At 34.0% G+C, this 20,203-nt stretch overlaps 1 protein-coding gene across 1 annotated transcript in view; it reads left to right on the top strand.

The window, feature by feature from the left end:
* The window catches only part of CDH12 (cadherin 12), a 485,928-nt gene that overhangs the window by 224,033 nt on the left and 241,692 nt on the right, over window positions 1-20,203 (top strand). The window contains exon 3 of the mRNA XM_028849358.2: window positions 13,841-14,135. Within this exon, the coding sequence (XP_028705191.1) occupies window positions 13,841-14,135 (295 nt within the window). The remainder of the gene's footprint in view (window positions 1-13,840; window positions 14,136-20,203) is intronic.

The raw sequence follows: 20,203 nt of genomic DNA, 5'->3' as shown, positions 1-20,203 counted from the left end.
TTATTTTCATTTCTTGAAGAAGAATATGTATTCTTATACAATTATTATTGTTGACAATCTTGTGGCCACACTTCTGTCTTTTCTTTTTTCCTTCCTTTCTCTCTATTGTGCCTTCTTTTTCCCCTTTCTTCGTCAAAATTCTTAAGCCTTCTAAAGTCAATCCTGTCACAATGAAAGTACATTAAAAGTTATAACGTCCAATCTATAAACTGTAGTGAACTCTAAAGGCTCCTCAAATATACGCAGAAGTATAGGATTCTTACATTTCTCCTAATGTCTACTAGAGAATCTGTCTCTTATCTCTTCTTCCCCAGCTGTTCCCTCTACTCACCACATATTACCCAAGCATGAAGCACAGCCCTAATATTAAAAAAAAAAAAAAAAAAAAAAAAAAAAATCCAAAAGCTTGTGAAGTTTTAATGAAACCCTAGAACGTGGAAAGTATATCAAACTACAGAAAGCTGAAAATTTAATATTTGTCCCCCCTCTTCTTAAAGGTCCTCTATTCAACCTTTAGACTGACAGACTCTTCACGGCTTGCCTCAGTGTCTTACATGCTTTTCCCACCGCTTTTTTTTTTGGTTCTACTTCCGATTTTCTGTTTTTAGCAAACCTTGATGTTTCTGGGAATGTCCATAGATAGCCCAGATTTCTTCTTATACCCTGAAAATTAAGAAATCAAGCAATTTTTCCTTATTTATAACCTACAGTAGGCATTTTTTGTTTGTTTGTTATTTTTTTGCTTTGTTTTGTTTTTTGATACGGAGTCTCGCTCTGTAGCCCAGGCTGGAGCGCAGTGCAGTGATCTCGGCTCCCTGCAAGCCCTGCCTCCCGGGTTCACGCCATTCTCTTGCCTCAGCCTCCGGAGTAGCTGGGACTACAGGCGCCCTCCACCAGGCCCAGATAATTTTTGCATTTTTAGTAGAGACGGGGTTTCACCTTGTTAGCCAGGCTGGTCTCCAACTCCTGACCGCAAGTGATCTGCCCACCTCGGCCTCCCAAAGTGCTGAGATTACAGACATGAGCCGCCGCACCAGGCAGACATTTTTTTGATATTGCAGAGCTATGATCGTATCCTGTAACCAAAGTGACCTGCCGTGGTGTTATATGGGGGGAGGAGGGTGTAGTTTTCATTACTACGTTTGAAAACATTCTAGTCTCTGCTATTAATTTACCTTTTCCGTTACTCTTATAATAGGTGATACAGGTGAGGCAGATATCAATTTTAGATCTATTCCCCTGTATGGTGGATTTTTTTTTTTCCTAACCTTCTTTAGATTATTATTTACACAAGTTTGTTGCAAATGGCTTTGTGAAGGAGATTTTTTTTTTTTTTTTTCCTTTTCTGGTGATTACAAGATCAACTGGGAGAAAAGATGGTAAATTAAACCAATGCATTGAATATTGATCTCTGTAGTAACATGAAAAAGCGATACTGATTCACAAAGAGTTCATAAACTGCAGATGCTTTTCCCTAGTATGTGTAAACATTTGAGATAACGTGGCGCTCATCAATGTACTTAGATGGCAAAAATGTTTGACTTATCAAAATAGTCCCATTAAGAACAATGAAGGAGTGTAATCATAGCAACCAAATTTTCACTTCCCTTACTCAGTATCAGTAAGAAATAAATACAGGAAACTTAAGACTCAACTTTTCTGTTCTGATCAAGAGGTCCTAATTATGAAGGGAAGATTATGAAAGGCTCAGTTATGGACAGAAAGCCAGATAGTTGCAGTTGTTGATATCTTGATCTTCTTCAGATGATGCCTTTAGATCCAGCATTATCCTTCTTGTTCTCTCTTGAGAAAGACGCTGTTTCTGAGACATACAGCTAAGAGTAGACACGGTGGAACAAAATGCTTGATTTATAGGTCATTTTGCTATACTGCAATTAAGAAATTTGAATATATCAAATATTTTTTAACATTTTATCCCCAATGTATTAAATTTTATTTACTAATAAATCCTGTGTACTTTGGATGTATCAAAAATGCAGAATTTTAAGCTAGATTTAGATTTTCTTTTTTGAAATCTTACTTATATTTATCTTATTGTAATTGATTTGATTTCATATAGCCAGACATTTTATACTATTAAATAATAAGGTATTTATAATAAAAAGTAAAAATTAAAAAATAAAGGAGAAAATAAAACATAAATAGAAGTGACTATAATAATAAAGACTAACAGAAAGAAATTAGGTTAGATGGAGTTTTACATTGGAGTTCAGATTTGGGTTTGGCTGTTTTATTGGGATTATTAAGTGCATATGCAAATAAATTAGTGTAGGACATATAGTTTTGAAAATTGTATTTTGCACTTGGGACTATTTGAATTCAGTTAAAAATATTTTATTACCATATTTTTCATGATAGCATATCAGTGGTTAGTCAAAATTAAATAAAACCAATAAAGCGTGTAACATAGTATATAATATTCAGTAATAGCTAATAATGGAAATAATGAAATGAAGAAATACTAGCAATAAATTAAGAAATGGTATCTAACTATAGTAATGTATTGTTATTAATAATTGATTATTATTGGCATTTATTTTTAAATCTAGACTAAATCACATACATTTATATAGTATTCTGAAAAATAACTACATTGTTTGAAATGATACATCAAATTTATTGTTATTCAAAATAGAGATTCCATTCCTGAAAATTTGATATGAATGGTTTATTTTCTGGAAATGTTTTTCCCTAAAACTCAGCTTGTGAAATACGTTTTACAATGTTGGAAATATAGGAAAGAAGTTATTTTAACCTTCTCTCATATTTTTCTTCCCAAATCCTGGGTCCAAGCCAGTGACCTCTCCAACTTTTACTGAAGTTCTTATTCACATATTGTGACACTTCAAAATGAGAGATTATAATTGGAGTGAGCTAAAGTTGTAAAATATGACAATCTGAGAAAATAGGATAGCTTTTATATGTAGCCATAAAGGCAATATTCAAGCAAAGTAAGAAAGATGAAAGACAGCATTGGGGGAATAGTATGTTTTTTTTTCTGTAACAGGATATATTATCCCAGCACATAAGCTTTTTTGCTCTTGAGTATTGCAAATATTCTTTGTTCTTCTGGGCGCTTCTTTGGCATACACTGGGGATGCGTGGGGGTCTTTTTGAGATGGATTTCTGCTCTCTTCAATAGAAGGTGAAATATTTCCAGATGATAAATAGCTCTGAGTCTGTTACTCAGGCAGGGGAATTCTCAAATCACACTGGGCTGTTAGAGGGAACTCCTAACATTGTAAAGTGGTATCCCTCTTGCTCATACAGCAACAATTAAACTAGGGGAAACAAATGAGTCACCTCAGGAGAGCGCACTAGCATAGAATGTTAAATATTCTTGGGCATTCGGTGGCTTTGAAAAGAGAGCAATTTGCATAACATTACTCAGGCAGAGTTATAGATCATCTTTGGGTCTGATCTTCTTTTATCTGTAAATACCTTAAGTATAATCTAATGGCTTTGTAGTTAATATAATGGCCACTATGATGTTCTTGAGCTCAGAGTAAGTATTAGCATGAAACTAGGCAATTTCAAAAAAGGAAACACTAAGTGTTTTATAAGTTTACCAAGAAGAATCTAGCAAAAGTAGTTTGTGTTGTACATAATAAAATTATTTCAGACAAAGAAACTCACAAAATTTTCTTATACTCATATTGGCTTGTTTAAATGACTAAATCCTGTATGTAAATAAATAAATCAGTGACAATATTACTTTAAATCTCAAGCACTAACTACTAAACTGTTCTACATCACTTATAATCATAGATTTCAAGAATGGTAATGGGTCTTACCATTTATATGTGATTATTACAACAAAAAGTACTGAGAGCATTCTGTACAAGAAACATATCCCTTACATCTGAATGTGTGTATAGACCTGACTGTCAGAAGATTCTGTAACTTCTTTTATAAAGATCTCCATATTAAGTAGGACAGACCTTTATGTGATTGCTTTTGTCCACATATGTTTTGAGACTGAAGAGCAGCAATGGTAAAACAGATAGAACAATAAAGATTTAGACCACATGTCTGGAAGTTTCTCATTCCAGCAGAAAAATTCAAAATGGGGTCCTGGTTCCATGACAAAAGATAATGACAAATAAATTGTTAATATTAAATTTGTGGTCCTTCTATATTAAGGAAAGTAAAGACACTAATCCAAATGCAATGCTTGAAACTTACGAGGTTCATGTTCAGAAAACAAAGAAAGAAAATGCTACAAAGATATTTGGAGATAGAAGTGGGGATATTGAATATGAACCGTTATTAAGTGATAATAGTCATTTTAATTAATTTTCTTAACTGAAATTGTGACAATGTGGTTATGCAGGAAAAGGTCTTATTTTCAGAAATCTGGTGCTGAAATATTATGTAGTGAATTGGTATGATGTTTGTAAATTATTTTCAAATTGCCCATACGTGAAAGTAAAGCAAATACAACAAAATGTTAACAATTGTTTAACCTAGATTTTGAGAACATAGATTTTCATCATATAATTACTTCTATTTTTTTCTGTTGATTTCAAGTTTTACTTAATATGATTTTGGTAAAGGGAAATGGTGTACCTCCCAAACACCTTTAACTCCTCTTCAGAGAGCATCAGTAATTTATAGCAGAGGAACAAAAATAACAACCCATAAAACTGATGGGAGTGGCATAGAGGTCATCAGAGAAGATGGCCAATTTCTGTAACATTGCACAGAGGTGAAGGATTGGTGACTGTTTAAACAAAAGCCCAAACGAGCTACATGCAAGTATCTACACTGAGAGGGCTCCAGCAATGAAGGCACAGCTCTGAAAGCGACCCAGATTTGGCAGTGATTCCAAAGAAAAGGCATAAAATTTGCCAGGAAAAACACAGAGATGAACCAATATTCTATATACAGAATTTCTCCCATATGCTTGAGAATGCATAAAATATAGGCATTAATGAACAGAATGTAAACAATAAAGAAATAATTTTTAAAAGACTTTATTCTGTAGATAACCTGCAAAGAATTAGGGCAGTGTTGGGACACCATTATGCTTAGAACACCCCCAACCAAATATCTGAAAGTAGAAGAAATGATTGATTATTTTATTCATTCTAGGACAAAACTCTAATCAATAAATACAACTAAAAAACTCAAAACTTCAAATTAGGTTATTTATTCTTAAATATGAACAGAAAACTCAGAGTTATCAGGTATTCAAGGAAAACCCGCGTTATGAATGGCAAAGATTCAAATTCCAAACACAAAATTAATCCTGAAGCAAGAGATAATTTAAAGAAACCACAGGAACATAGACTAATTAGACTTTTCAAAACGTTTCAAGAAATCCCACAGTTCACAAAATAAAAATATGATTATTTTTAAAAGAACATTTAAAGAAATCCTGGAAATGAATATATCTGTGGTATATGTGTGTGTGTATGCACAATTTGTGTGTATTAAATTTGAAAATGAAAAGCTTTACCAATAAATAAAATCATATAAATCTATTGCTTTCACAAAATAGTCCAAAAGATATGACAATAAATAATATGAGTGAAATATATATGATATATTGAAGATGCATAAGGTCTAACATTAAACAATTGAATTTTAGGTTAAGAACATGTAAAACAGAGGACAGGAAATAATCATGGAAATAATCATTGATAAAAATTTCTGAGTGCTGAAGGAAAATAGGTTTTGATTTGAGAAAATTTACTAAGTGTCCAACCTCAGGTAGGAAACATAAACACGTAAACTCGCACCTGGAGGCAATGTTCAAAACACAAACCCAAATAAAAACATACTTGGAGACAGTGTTCTAAATAATTAGACTACATTCATAAAAATAAGACTATAAACACTAGAGAAAGAGAAGATGAAAATAAAAAGGGAAAAAAGAGCCTCTTTACCAACAAAGAAAATATAATCAGACAGATATCAAGCCCACTCTTGGTTTTTAGAAGATAATGAATACAATTTTAGATAGAAATGTATAAATTCCTTAAAATGTAGAAAGAGAAATTATTTCCAATCTGGAAATATATGCCCAGATAAAAATAAATTACATGTGAGGGTGAAATAAAGGCATACTGTGATATGAAAAGACTCAAGTAAAATGTCTAATGTAGACTCATTGATTATATAAAATTAGTGCAAGCCAACAAAATAGTAAACCAAAGTAAATATAACATCCAAGAAAAACTGTTTCCAAACCAGGAGATTAATACAGTAAATTCCAGGTTGACAATTGTGCAGATGTTCTTGTTTGGATTAGCATGAAAGAAGCCTCCCAAAGAGAGGCATGTAGTGAAAAGATCTGATGTCGGACCTCAGAAGTGGGATGAATCTAAGGATATTAAAAAATAAATAAATAAAACCACTAACAGACAAAGATGTTACAGAAAAAAATCCATATGCAAAATAAAACTGCAGCAATTACATAGGAAATACACATTATTTGCTAATAAAACAAAAAGCTTTACATTGTTGTAATTGTAAAAAGAGTATTAGTTGTTGTTTTATTTTTTAATGTTTTAGCATCAACTGATAGACAATACTTGGAAGGCTTATTTATCAGTAGGTGTTCTCAGAGAAAAAGAACAAATTGGATGTTGATATAGCTATAGATGTAGATGTAGATATAGTAATAGATATATAGATATATAGAGATATTTAAGATATCTCTCTATATATAGATATATAGATATCCAATATATAGGTATAGATAGATAGATAGATAGAGATATCTCTATATATCGATATATAGAGATTTGTTATAAGGAATTGGCTCACACAATTATAAAGACTGACTAGTCCAAAGATATGCAGTTGGCAAACTGTAGACCCAGGATAGCTTCTAGTTCTAGTCTAAAGACGGGCAGGCTCAAGACCCAGGAAGAGCCAGTGTTTTAATTCAAGTCAAAAGGCAGAAAAAAAGAGTCCAATGTGTCAGCCTGAAGGCAGTCAGGCAAGAGGAGATCTCTGTCACTCACGGAGGGATTTGCCTTTTTGTTCTATTCATTCCCACAGCTATTGAATGAGGCCCATCCGCATTAGGGAAGGCAATCTATTTTATTCAGTCTACCAATTTAAATATTAATCTCATTCAGAAACATCCACAGCGGCACATCCAGGATAATGCTTGACCAAATCTCTGGGCAACTATGGCTCAGTCAAGTTGACATACAAAATTAACTATCAGGCTTATTTTAAAATACAAGCCTGGCCACACAGGGTGTCTCACACCTATAATCCCAGCACATTCAGAGGTATAGGCAGGTAGATTGCTTGAGCCCAGGAGTCTGAGACCAGCCTGGGTAATATGGTGAAACCCCATCTCTAAGCTGTTCAGGAGGACCACTTGTGCCCAGGAGGCAAAGGCTGCATTGAGTTGAGATTGTGCCACTGTACTGCAGCCTGCACCACAAAACAAGACACTTAAAAAAAAAAAAAAAAAAAAAAAAAGCCCAAGGCCAATTCACAAATTTTTAGGGCAGATTCTGTAGAATACAGATGATGGAAGCTGGTGGGGGACAGGGGGAAAAAACGGAAGGAGATGTAAGGGGAAGTGCAAAGGTGTTTTTTTTGTTGTTTTTTTTTGTTTTTTTTGAGACGGAGTCTCGCTCTGCCGCCCAGGCTGGAGTGCAGTGGCCGGATCTCAGCTCACTGCAAGCTCCGCCTCCCGGGTTCACGCCATTCTCCTGCCTCAGCCTCCCGAGTAGCTGGGATTACAGGCGCCCGCCACCTCGCCCGGCTAGTTTTTTGTATTTTTTAGTAGAGACGGGGTTTCACCGTGTCAGCCAGGATGGTCTCGATCTCCTGACCTTGTGATCCGCCCGTCTCGGCCTCCCAAAGTGCTGGGATTACAGGCTTGAGCCACCGCGCCCGGCCAGGAAGTGCAAAGGTGTTAATGCTATGATCCTAAGAAATAGAGAAACCACAGATACATTCTAATGTAAAAAAAAAAAATTAAAATTGTATTGTAGGGTGATGGGTATTGGTATCTACAACCTACTTTCAAATGCATCAGAAATTAAGCTGGGTTAGCAGATAGACAAATGGGTAGAAAATGATAAAAAATTTCTAAAAAGTATGTTAAAAATATATAGACTAAGATCTAAGTATATAGATGAATACTATATACTTTCATTATGAAATTGAAAATTTCATAATAAAATGTTTGAGGAAAAAAGAGGAAAAGGGATATATTCTATGAGTGAACTGAAATTTAGAAACAAAGGCACTCAGATATCACTTAGTGTTTTATTGACAACACATAGTATAAATGGTGGTACAATTTTATTGGGACAAGGCAAGCATGCAGTTTGAAAGTCAACAAACAGTGTTCAAATTTAGAATTAAAGAACTACTATAACATTTAATCATTTAGCCAACTTTGTGTATGTATTTTTTATAAGAACTGAAATAGAAACAATGAAAATAGAAACAATTAAAAATGTCCCCAAGTGGCTGGGAAAGGAGAGTATGGTTGGGATTATAAACTCTTCGATTCTCTGTGATATTTAGCAATTTAATTGTATTACGTTGATTAAAATGTTTTTGATCAGTTTAAACTGATGTAATAAATTCACATTTATTGATACAGAAAAGTATTTATGATATAATCCATCCGAAAAGCAAGTTACAGAACAGTGTACAGTGTACCATAGTACATATGAAAACAATTAGTGAAGTAATTTGCAGAGCTATATACCAAATCAGAAATTATTTTGGTAATGAATTTATGATTTTTCCCCATTTTCTGATTTTTTTCCATGATCCCATATACTGTATTCTAAGAAAACAAAAGACAAAACCCCACATATACACAAAAATAAACGAGTAAGTTCATTACAACCCCAAAGGCTAAGTCAGTGGGAAAAGAGGGAAATGAATGGTTATGAGCATAAAGACAGGGACAAATAAAAGAAATCTGGAGCACAGAGAACAATTTACAAATCAGCAGTCATCTTAAAGGACACAGAAATTATGGTTTTAAATATCATTCCATAAGCAAAGAGAATATTAAAATCATTTTTTGTAAAATTCCCTGAAAAATGTTTTGTAATAACTTTTTTATTTTTTACCCTTCTCATCACCACCATCCTCATTACCTCATAAGAGCCATATGTGGTAACTATCGGGGCTTGTTATTCTCTATCTCCTGCCAGGAAATATACTGAATTGCAAGAATTAGGTACTACAAAAAGAAACATATTTTATATTAAGCAGTTACATTTTGAAGTAAACGGGTAACTTGATGGTATTTCTATAGCATATATATATGGCATATATATGTGTCTGGATATATATATGGCACTCATATATACCATACATATATATATGTCGCATATACATATATATATGGCACTCATATAAAAAACACACATAGCCACATATGGGTTAGTAGTAGTATTTGTTGAACACAATTTTTGGTTTTCACACAAATCCACCTTTTCAAAACCAATTGTTCCTTCTCCCAGCATACCCCAGGCTGGCAAATGACAAATGAAAATAAAATCCCTGCTGGAAATAGTGGTATAAAAAGCATTTTTCCTTTTATGTGCACTTTGCAACCCGGAGAAAATAAGAAATTTGTTTTAGTTTTGTGTAGTAGTTTCCAAAATATGATCAGAGAGATGCTAGTAAACATTTAACTTTAGATGAGCTTTCTCAAAACTTTTAAGCGCTGGAATGAAAGATTTGCTTACACTCTGAAGCTGGTGCTGGGTATCTTTTTTAAGCCTCCCTTGGCATCTCATTTTCACGCACCATCTGAGATGACTTGGAAAACACCAGAAAATAACAACACTACTTCCACAAAACAACTGCCTGGACAGTGCCTATTTCTACAGCCATCATTTATAGGACTCTTTTTCTGGGGAGAAATTTTATTTTAAGTGTCAATACTAAAAGATGATATATTTGGAGTTGGCTGCTTCAATCAGTAAATGTAGTCAGTACCGACTCAGAAACAGCTTATTTTTAATAATTGGAAGAAGAAATAGTTCTAGCTGTTAGTTTTAAATGGCTACAAAGGGAAGAAATTATTTTCGTGGAATTATTAGCTTGCCGTATGTGTAGTTTAAAATGGTTGTGTAAAAATGGCATCATGTGATTTTTTTTTACAGTGAACATGACCCAAAAATGTGGAAAGACCGAGTTCTTTTTCTCTGTAACCCTCCTTCCTTCTTTGTGCAAATGAGACTAAGAACTTCCTTCACATTGTAAGCGAAACCTGAATCCCATTGCTGACATATTTGAGAAAGCAGTTTCATTGATAGAGATCAATTTCTGGACTAAAAATTCAGTATTTTCTAAGATTCATAAAAATTATTATAGCTTTAGTCTTGACAGTTGCCTTTTTATTTTAAGGAAATAAACCCCAGAAAGCACATAAACACATGCATCTACATACATACATACATGCACATTCACCACACAGTTTATGAAGGAATATCGAGTGCCCATTGGATCACTCAACTTCGCTGAATGAATATGCAGACATTTAAAAAAATAATTTTGAAAAATTTTAAATGATACTGAAAAATAATTATGGCATTTTGTTTTTTAAAATCTTGACTCATTTATACAGTGTGTGTATACATAGATACAAGCAGAGAAATATGTACCAATATAAATGTACAGTAAATATGTATTTATATATATTTACCCTTTCAGTTATATATTTACATAACCGAAACATATAAAAATAACAAAGTAAGGCAGGGCACAGTGGCTCATGCCGATAACCCCAGCACTTTGCGAGGCAGAGACGGCTGGATCACCTGAGGTCAGGAGTTTGAGACCAGCTGACCAACATGGTGAAACCCTGTCTCTACCAAAACTACAAAAATTAGCCTGGCTTGGTGGCATGTGACTTGTAGTTCCCGCTACTCTGGAGGCTGAGGCAGGAGAATCGCTTGAACCCGGGAGGTGGAGGTTGCAGTGAGCCAAGATCATGCCACTGCTCTCCAGCCTGGGCAAGGAGAGCGATACTCCGACTCAAAAAACAAAAAAAAAAAAAAACAAAAAAAATGAAGTTATGTCTAGGTAAGATGATGACGGAAATTTTCGTCTTACTTTATACCTTTCACTATTGAAATTATTTTATAGTTGAAGTAAAGGAAATTTTGTAATATCAAACATGAGCCAATGTCATTTATTTAATATCAAAATTAATATTAGAAAAATGTCTATACTTTAGGCTACCACCCATCTGCCTGAATTAATCAGCATGAATACTTAATTTTAAATATTACCTGTCAACGCAGATCACTGAATGTGATCTCCTTTAAGGTATTATCATGTCATAAACTGCTATAAAAAGTCTAATTCTCTCAAGAGTTTTATGGTTATCCACTTCATTTTCAGGTCAATATTTTAACATATTTTCCCATATTTTTTTTTTCTGAATCTTGAATCTCTGCAAAGCCAACCTTCGAATTAGAAGGAAAAGGTAGAAGAGTGAGGAGTAGCAGCAATTCACTTGAATTTGGATCTTGGATATAACTAAAAACACATTTTGCTTTTTTATTTTTATGTCAGTTTGTGAAGGAAACAGTTATGGTTTTAGCTAAATGAAGAAATTTTTGTTTTGTTGTTCTTTTTTCTTTTTATAATTCTACTTGTATCACATTTCAAAACCTACTTTGAATTTTCACTCAGTTCCCACAATATTACCATATATTCTTTGAGCTGTTGGCAAAATGGATCCATTTTGTAAAGTCATGCTTTTTGCACTGAGCTTTTGCCAGTCTCATATATTTAGATAAATCTGAAAGCAAAAGCAATACCCAATGTGTTGAATATCTTTAATAGCATGGTTGAAATTTATAATTTGAAAATCATAAGTTCAAAGAACATTTATCTACGGCTTGATTTTACGCTTGACACTGCCTATGCTTCACAGCAGTTTTTTTTTTTTTTTTTTTTTTAAATAGGAGGACAAAAATACTTCCTTCTATCATTCATAGCAATTTTCTTTATACTTAAGTAAAATATACAGAAACTTTTAAAGGAACATCAAAATCTTGTTCCCTCTTATTGTTGCCATATTATTTTTATTATATTACCCAACCAGGTTGTTACGGTTATGCTTATACTCTTATACAAATACACTTTTAGAAGAAATATTGAAGGAAATGCAACTTCACAAAATGAATAAGTTTACCTTAATAACATTAATATGAACAATGATGTTATTTTATTCAACTTAAACCACGCTCTTGAGTTTAAGAGCAAAGATGTAGCCACGGTTGAACTTATATTTATTTGGGCTATATTTGTGCTTTTAATTACTCATACTAATACATAAGAAGCTTATTTGCAACAGGATATTTATATAATTTTAAATGTTTTTGGAGTTTATGTGTGTGTGTTGAAATGTTAAGAAAACAGAACTCATTCTTAAGCAATGATTTGCAAAACAGCAGTGCTCATATGCAGATTTTTAAGGCATAGCCCAAATGGTTAGAGACACTGCAAAAGTTTATTTTTCTTTTGGGTGATCTGTTGACTGGAAAGAGCTTTTACATATAAAAATGTGGATGCTGAAATCAAATGGCTATACCCAAATGAGCAAGAATAGTTTAAAACATTTAAATCAGTGTCTGCATAAAAATTAATGTACATATTATTTATAAGAATATGTTATGTATATATGTATATATATTTATATTATGTATAAGAATATATTTATAGAAATATAAACTATTAGAAAATTATATATGATGCAATATTTTATGTTAGGTAATATTTTATGTACATATTTATTTACAGGTAGTTTATATACCTTTAAGTCTGTGTCCATTTTTCATTTATTCTTGGTCTCCAGTTTGAACAACAGTGCCTTATGGTATTACACTGATAATTTTCTCTACTCTTCAGTTCTCTTCCTTATTGTTTATTCATGTGTATCTTATTCCATGCTATAATGTAAGGTACTATACATGTGTTGAATCTTAAAAGAAATTAGCAGAATTTCAATGCTTTCCTATATTACTCAACATAAATATTCTATATATAGAATGAATTAGAACAAGCTATTTGTGAATCTGAAAGGTTAATCAGTGATTCTATCAATCATCTGGTTAATAGTGGTAAACTCATTCAAACTCAGTCTGTTAAAAATGAGATGCTCTGCCCTTTATCACTGAAAACCTCTTGGTTTGCCAGATTTTTCCCTTTACAAATGAAAATGCTTAGTGTTTTCTGAGTTCCTTTGCACTATCTCCCACTGGATTCAGGTCATTGATTTTATCTTCAGAACAATTGGAAAGTTTATTTTGTGGTGTTTATGAGCTAATTTATTTTTATCGAAATGTTTATTTTAAATGAAACAATAAGTACACTGAAGTTTTGTGCATTTCATTTTATGAAAATGTTATCCCAAAGGGATACAGAAGAACTAAATACAAATTTTCAAAATTTGTTGGTTTTTTGCCTGTTGCTGTATCTGAGGTTGTACTTTTGTTCTGATCTTCATAATACCTCAAAAAAAAAAAAAAAAGATGGATTAAGAGAAGGATGAATGGAAGAATGGATATGAGATCTATCTGATAAGGCAAGTAGATTAATAGACGAATGGAGGAATGTTTGGATGTATAGGTATATATGTGTTCATTGCACAGTTTCAACTTTATATGTTAACATTTTCATAATAAGAAGTTGGAGAAATAAAAAACAAGAAAACAGAACCGTAGGATTTTTTAAACGTTTTTGATTAAAGGAATTATATTGCAAATTATGAATTTTTAATTTGGCAACATCGTTTTAATGGTGTTCTTTCTTTGTTCTTCTCTTTCTCTTCCTCTCTCTCTCCCTCTCTTCCCTAAAGCTCCATTCCGACTTAGACAAGGGAGAGGGCACTGTTAAATACACCCTCTCAGGAGATGGCGCTGGCACCGTTTTCACCATCGATGAAACAACAGGGGACATTCATGCAATAAGGAGCCTAGATAGAGAAGAAAAACCTTTCTACACTCTTCGTGCTCAGGCTGTGGACATAGAAACCAGAAAGCCCCTGGAGCCTGAATCAGAATTCATCATCAAAGTGCAGGATATTAATGATAATGAGCCAAAGTTCTTGGATGGACCTTATGTTGCTACTGTTCCAGAAATGTCTCCTGTAGGTGAGTAGGCAAATCAAAATTCTGTGAGATACAACGAGACCTCTTCAACATTTAGTTTCTGCAGGTTGATGTAAACATCTTATCTGTCATCTAAAAGAGTATTTTTCAATGCTAGAAAATACAATTCTTTTCATTTATTTTTGTAACGTTTTTGTTTGTTTGTTTGTTTGTTTGTTTTGAGACGGAGCCTTGCTCTGTCGCCCAGGCTGGAGTGCAGTGGCTGGATCTGCGCTCACTGCAAGCTCCGCCTCCCGGGTTCGCGCCATTCTCCTGCCTCAGCCTCCCGAGTAGCTGGGACTACAGGCGCCCGCCACCATGCCCGGCTAATTTTTGTATTTTTAGTAGAGACCGGGTTTCACCATGTTAGCCAGGCTGGTCTCGACCTCCTGACCTCGTGATCCTCCCTCCTCGACCTCCCAAAATGCTGGGATTACAGACGTGAGCCACCGCACCCGACCCCTATTTTTGTAACTTTTTTGTTTTTCTTTTTGCTTCATTATGAAGATAACTACAAGAATATATAACATTCTTTACTGTTTTCCAACCTGTGAATTTACCTGAACTCATAGAATCCTTGCGTGCTTTAAGCAAAAAAAATGTATTTTGTATTGAAATTGATTGTTATCTCAATTCCAGACACCTATATAGTGCTGGGGATACCTACCCTACACCACGAAATACCAGATAGTAATTCTTAGCTCAAACTAAATTATCTAAAGCATGCATCATATCTGATCTGGAAGTGGTCCAGAAACAGGTGTGTTGCATTTGTAGCCGTTAATAGAGATTCTGGAAGGGTGATACTGTTTCCTTTTCGGGTTAAATAACCCATACTTGTTATGCCATCAAGTCAAGCAGCAAATGAATAATGTCAACAAATCATTATTAGAACAAATTAACAAATTACAATTATAATTATCAAATTAACAATTAGAATATAGTAGCACCATCATTCTAAAAATTTAAATTTGATATAAGTATACATTTCCATATCAGCCTAAATTTCCAAAATCCTGTAATATGTAGGATATAAGGTCAATAAGTTAAGAATTCCAGCTTTAAAGACCATTTTAAGTTATAATTTTTATTCCTCGGTCACCACTGCTAATCCTTCAATTTATTTCAAAGTAACTTCTGGTTTTTATTACATTTGGAAGATAAAGCAACTTATCACATGTAGGTTACAACTTAAAATTCGTGTATGAGCCATTGCTCATATTTTCTAAAGCTGACATGCCTCAGAGGGTTTCTACTGCTCCTACAACCACCCAGGACATGCGATGAAGATTGTGCACGCTACCCTGAGGGCAGAAGCAGGTTAGTAGCTGTAGGAGCTGTCACATGGATTTACTATAAATACACTTGAAATTGTGTATGTGACCTTATCAGTCATTTAAAGACTATAATCTCTCCTTGACCTAAGAAATCAGCTTGAAGTAATTCACTTAGATTTCAAATTTTAATGTGGATACCCAAGGCTGCAAATCTGTTATTCAGTACCTGCTACACTTTTGGGGTTGCCTCTTTTATGCACTGTTATGATTGCTAGAAATTTAGAAGTCCAATTGGAAAGAAGCATATCTTGTTAGAAAAAAGTCCCAGAAAACGAGGGAGGCTACATTTGAACTGTGTCTTGATTTTACAGAGGGAAAATAAAGTTAATATTTTGAGGAAAAAATAAGGCTTTTAAGATGACGTGCTATATAGTAGACAAATAGTTTAACTCAGTGCCTGCTTCATGTACACTGGATGTGTTAACATGAATTTATGAGCCTCAGTGACTTTTTATTACCAAAACAGCTTCCTTAAAGCAAACACACACACATGCCTCTACAGTATTGGAAAATTCTGTCTCATTAGATAAAACAATTAGGATTTTTCTTGTGCCGACTAGAAAAACTAGGGCTGCAGAGTTGGAGCCTTCATATAAGGAGTTTGCAGCTCATATCCAAAGAGAGACATATATTTGGAAAGTCAAAAGTGTAGGTAAGTGAGAAAGTAGACTAATTTCAGCTTTTGCAGTTGGAGTGGGATATAATTTACTATGTTGTCATAAGATATTGGAAAGATCTTTGGAAGAATAGATTCTTAAGGTGTTTTCTCATTTGCCCTTACTGAAATTTCCCACTGGGTCTTCAAGACAATTCCAGTAAATACTTAAATTGATTTTCAATGCACTGCTTTCTTTCATTTTTATTTATTTATTTGGAAACTGGGTCTCGGTCTGTTGCCCTGGCTGGAGTGCAATGGCCCAATCTTAGCTCACTGAAGCCTTAAATTCCTGGGCTGAAGAGATCCCCCTACATCAGCCTCCTTAGTAGCCAGACGTGTGCCATCCAGCCTGGCCAATTTATTTTATTTTATTTTATTTTATTTTATTTTATTTTATTTTATTTCATTTTTTGTAGAGAAGGGATCTAGCTGTGTTGCCCAGGCTGTTCTCACATAGTTCTGGCCTCAAATGATCCCTCCACCTTGGCTTCCCAGAGCACTGGGATTATAGTCATAAGCCGCCCTGCTGGCTCCTTGTTTTAGTTTTAAAAACAGAAGGGTATTTCTTTTGAATGTGAAATATTACCACATGGTATGAGTTAGTCCAAGTGTTTTTATACTAAATTTACATAATATATACTTTTCAAGTAAGTACAAAGAGGTATAAACACTGCTTATGAATTGAATGTTAAAAATTAAATCTCTGTGCACTACTTTTGCCTTTCCCTGTAATCTCACGTATACACATAAAACAAAAAACAAGATACCCAATTACAGTTGTGGTATCTGCTGTTCCTGCCTTGAAATTTCCAACTTACAGCTAACCAACAACTACTGTGCATCCAGAACTTACATCTATGTTCCTAGAGTACTTGAACCCCATTCTCAAGTGCATCCTTCTTACCAGGTGGAAATGGTTCACTGTTGTACTAATCTAAGAAAATATTATGTTTTTCTCTACTTTTTTTCCTCTCATATACTCTAGGCAATTCTCCCTCTGTAACATTTTCCTGAGAATACTAAAATAATTTTTAATCAAGACCAGATGGAACTTTGTATGGTATATTGACAGTATACCAATTGTTGTGACAAATCTCACTGCCTGTTGTAGATACCAGTGTTTGAGGTGTTCCCTATGAAATAACTTTTCTGTCTCAATAATTGAGAATGCTACTGTTTTATTTCCCAAAAAAAGGAAAAATTAATCAATTAAAAATACATACAGTGAAATAACTTATTTTGTAACATAAAAAGGAAGATGAAGAAATACTGGAACATTGAGATGAAGTTTAACAGTAATGGATTATATATCCAGAAATATGAAAAATAAACCTGCAATGAAAATTTACTAATGCTGCTGATTTTCACTTGTGTAAAGTGAACATTACAAAGAACATAGTGTACAAAGGGAGAATGGTGGTGGGTAGGGTGGATCAAGATTTCAGAGGAAAATCAATATTTAAGACTTACAGCACTATGGAATATATTTAATTTTCCTAAAGTTGAAGAAAATTCCAGTGAATCTATGAATTGTTTAAGAGAAAGGTCACTCTGTTGTTGACTTCTGCTACATTTGATATTCCAGGGAAGTAATATTTAGAGATAAAAAGCTTTTACTCTGACCTCTGAAAGTACTTATTGATCCAGATATTCCCAAACTCAAAGTAAATCCTTGGAGACAAATTGAGACTTTATGAATGTGGACTTAATTCTTTAAGATCACTAGAGCAATAATAAATTACAGGAATGTACCCTCTTTAATATCTGATGATTATGCATAAGTGGGGTATGCAGTTTTAAGTTACTTTTCCTAGAGTGCTGATAGGTTTAGAGTGTAAAATCCATACTCAATTTGTATCATCTTCCTCTGCTTGAGCTATGCCACCTTGAGTCATCTGATTTGACTATTTATAATTAGATTCCTAACCTATGATATGATATAGTAGATGTCAATAGTGACTCATGATTTATGTAGTAAGTCTTACCATTTTCTAAGCAGTAGTTGGGTGCCATGTGATCTAACTAAAAATTTGTATTTCTTATTTTATTTAACAATTACATTAACACCAATGCAGTATTATTCACTGTTGGATTTTTTTTTTCAATGTGAAAACTTAATAACCCTTGTGGATAAGAAATAAAGAATGATTCTTAGGTGCTTTAGAACCAAATTAATCAGAATTTAATATACCATTTTGTTTAGGTGTCATGGCTGTTAAAACATCTTTGTGAAAGTTAAACTTAGCTTTCAATTTCAGATGATCTACTTAAGAGTTTGGAATGTTTATATTATATTATTTGAGAATGAGGAGTCTTGCTTAAAGGAAACCTGAAGGATAAGCATCTTTCATTCAATATCTTCAAAAAGAAAATTTAGCTGACGTTTAAATAGGAAAAGATACACCTAAAATAAAGTAGAACACTGGCTTCATAAAAATAGTGAAGAGGTTCTCCCTAGCTTTTCTTTTTTTCTCTTAACTCTATCTTATTTTACGTGAAATTTGGGGAGAAATGCTAAGATGAAATTTTTGGTGGAGTATTTCAGAGGTTATTTAACCAGAGACTATTTTCTTTTTCTTTTCTTTTCTTTTTTTTTGAGATGGAGTCTCGCTCTGTTGCCCAGGCTGGAGTGTAGTGGTGTGATCTTGGCTCACTGCAACCTCTGCCTCCCAGGTTCAAGTGATTCTCTTGCCTCAGTCTCTTGAGTCACTGGGATTACATGTGTGCACCACCACACTCAGCTAATTTTTGTATTTCTAGAAGAGATGGGGTTTTGCCACATTGGCCAGGCTGGTCTAGAACTCTTGACTTCAAGAGGTTTGCCTACCTTGGCCTCCCAAAGTGCTGGGATTACAGGCGTGAACCACCGCACCCAGACAGCCAGAGACCACTTGCTATGTGGCCATATTTAAATAGTCCAAGAAGGAAAAGTGAAGACTGTGTCTGTACTTTACATTAATGAACTATTATAATTTAGAAACATATGTAAGTCTCCACACTTCCTTATTTTCACAAAAATGCCATAGAGAGACAAATCAAGACACAATAAACTAGATATATTCTGTTATCCCGTGAGCCAGCCATGGAAACAGAGAGCAGCACAATTAGTATCAGAGGAACAGGTGAATCATCATCTGCTTCTATCTGTGCCCTAAAAGCAGATTTTTTTCAGAAGCTTGAAGACAGAATGTCGACTATTTATTTTCTACACATAAAGACATTCTCCTTGTGCAATCAAAATACAATGTTTAAAATCAGGAAATTCGCATTAATGTATTATTACAGTCTAATCCTTCAGCCCTATTCGAGCATTAGCACTTGTCTGAATAGTGTCTTATAAAACAAAAAGTTAAAGTTCAAAATCAAACGTTGTATTAAAATGTTAGATCTGTTTAGTTTCCTCCAATCTGAAATAGGTTCATATTTTTTATTGGCTTCCATGACTCTAATATTTTTGAAGATTTCTACCAAGTTATTTTTTAGAATGGCCCTCTCATCTTGAGTATGTGTGATGTTTCTTCATGTATGAATGAAGCATATACATCTTTGTCAGAAATATCCCAAAGCAATTTTTATACTCTCCTCATTGTGTTCTATTGGGTGGGCCATGGTTTTTGTCTCATTACTGATGATAGTTATTTTTATTATTTGATAAAGGTTGTGTATAACTTATCTGTTATGGCATAATACATTAACCAAAACCTTAGCAGTGTAAAATAGTGGATACTTAAATTTCTCATAGGAATGGCTCTATTGAGTACCTCTGTCTCAAGGCTTCTCAAGAGATTGTAGCTACCTTGTTGGCTGGGGTTGTGGTCTGATCTAAAGGCTTAGTTAGGGGGTGGTAGAAATCGTCTGTATGTGATTATTTGTAGGCCTCAGTTCTTTGCTATGTGGACCTCACAGGCCTGCATCATAACGTGGCAGCTGGCTTTCCCCAGAATGAGCTACGCAAAAGAGAGCTAGACAGAGAGAAAACTCTCTGATTGAAGCCATAGTCTATTTATAACCTAATCTTGAAAGTGACATCATATCCCTTCTGCCATATTCTACAAGCAAGTGCAACCCGAATACAA

Source organism: Macaca mulatta, chromosome 6, assembly GCF_049350105.2.
Source record: "Macaca mulatta isolate MMU2019108-1 chromosome 6, T2T-MMU8v2.0, whole genome shotgun sequence".
In the NCBI taxonomy this organism is placed as follows: Eukaryota; Metazoa; Chordata; class Mammalia; order Primates; family Cercopithecidae; genus Macaca; species Macaca mulatta.
The sequence above is the reverse complement of the archived record's forward strand: the minus strand, read 5'-3'. Positions and strand labels throughout refer to the sequence as shown.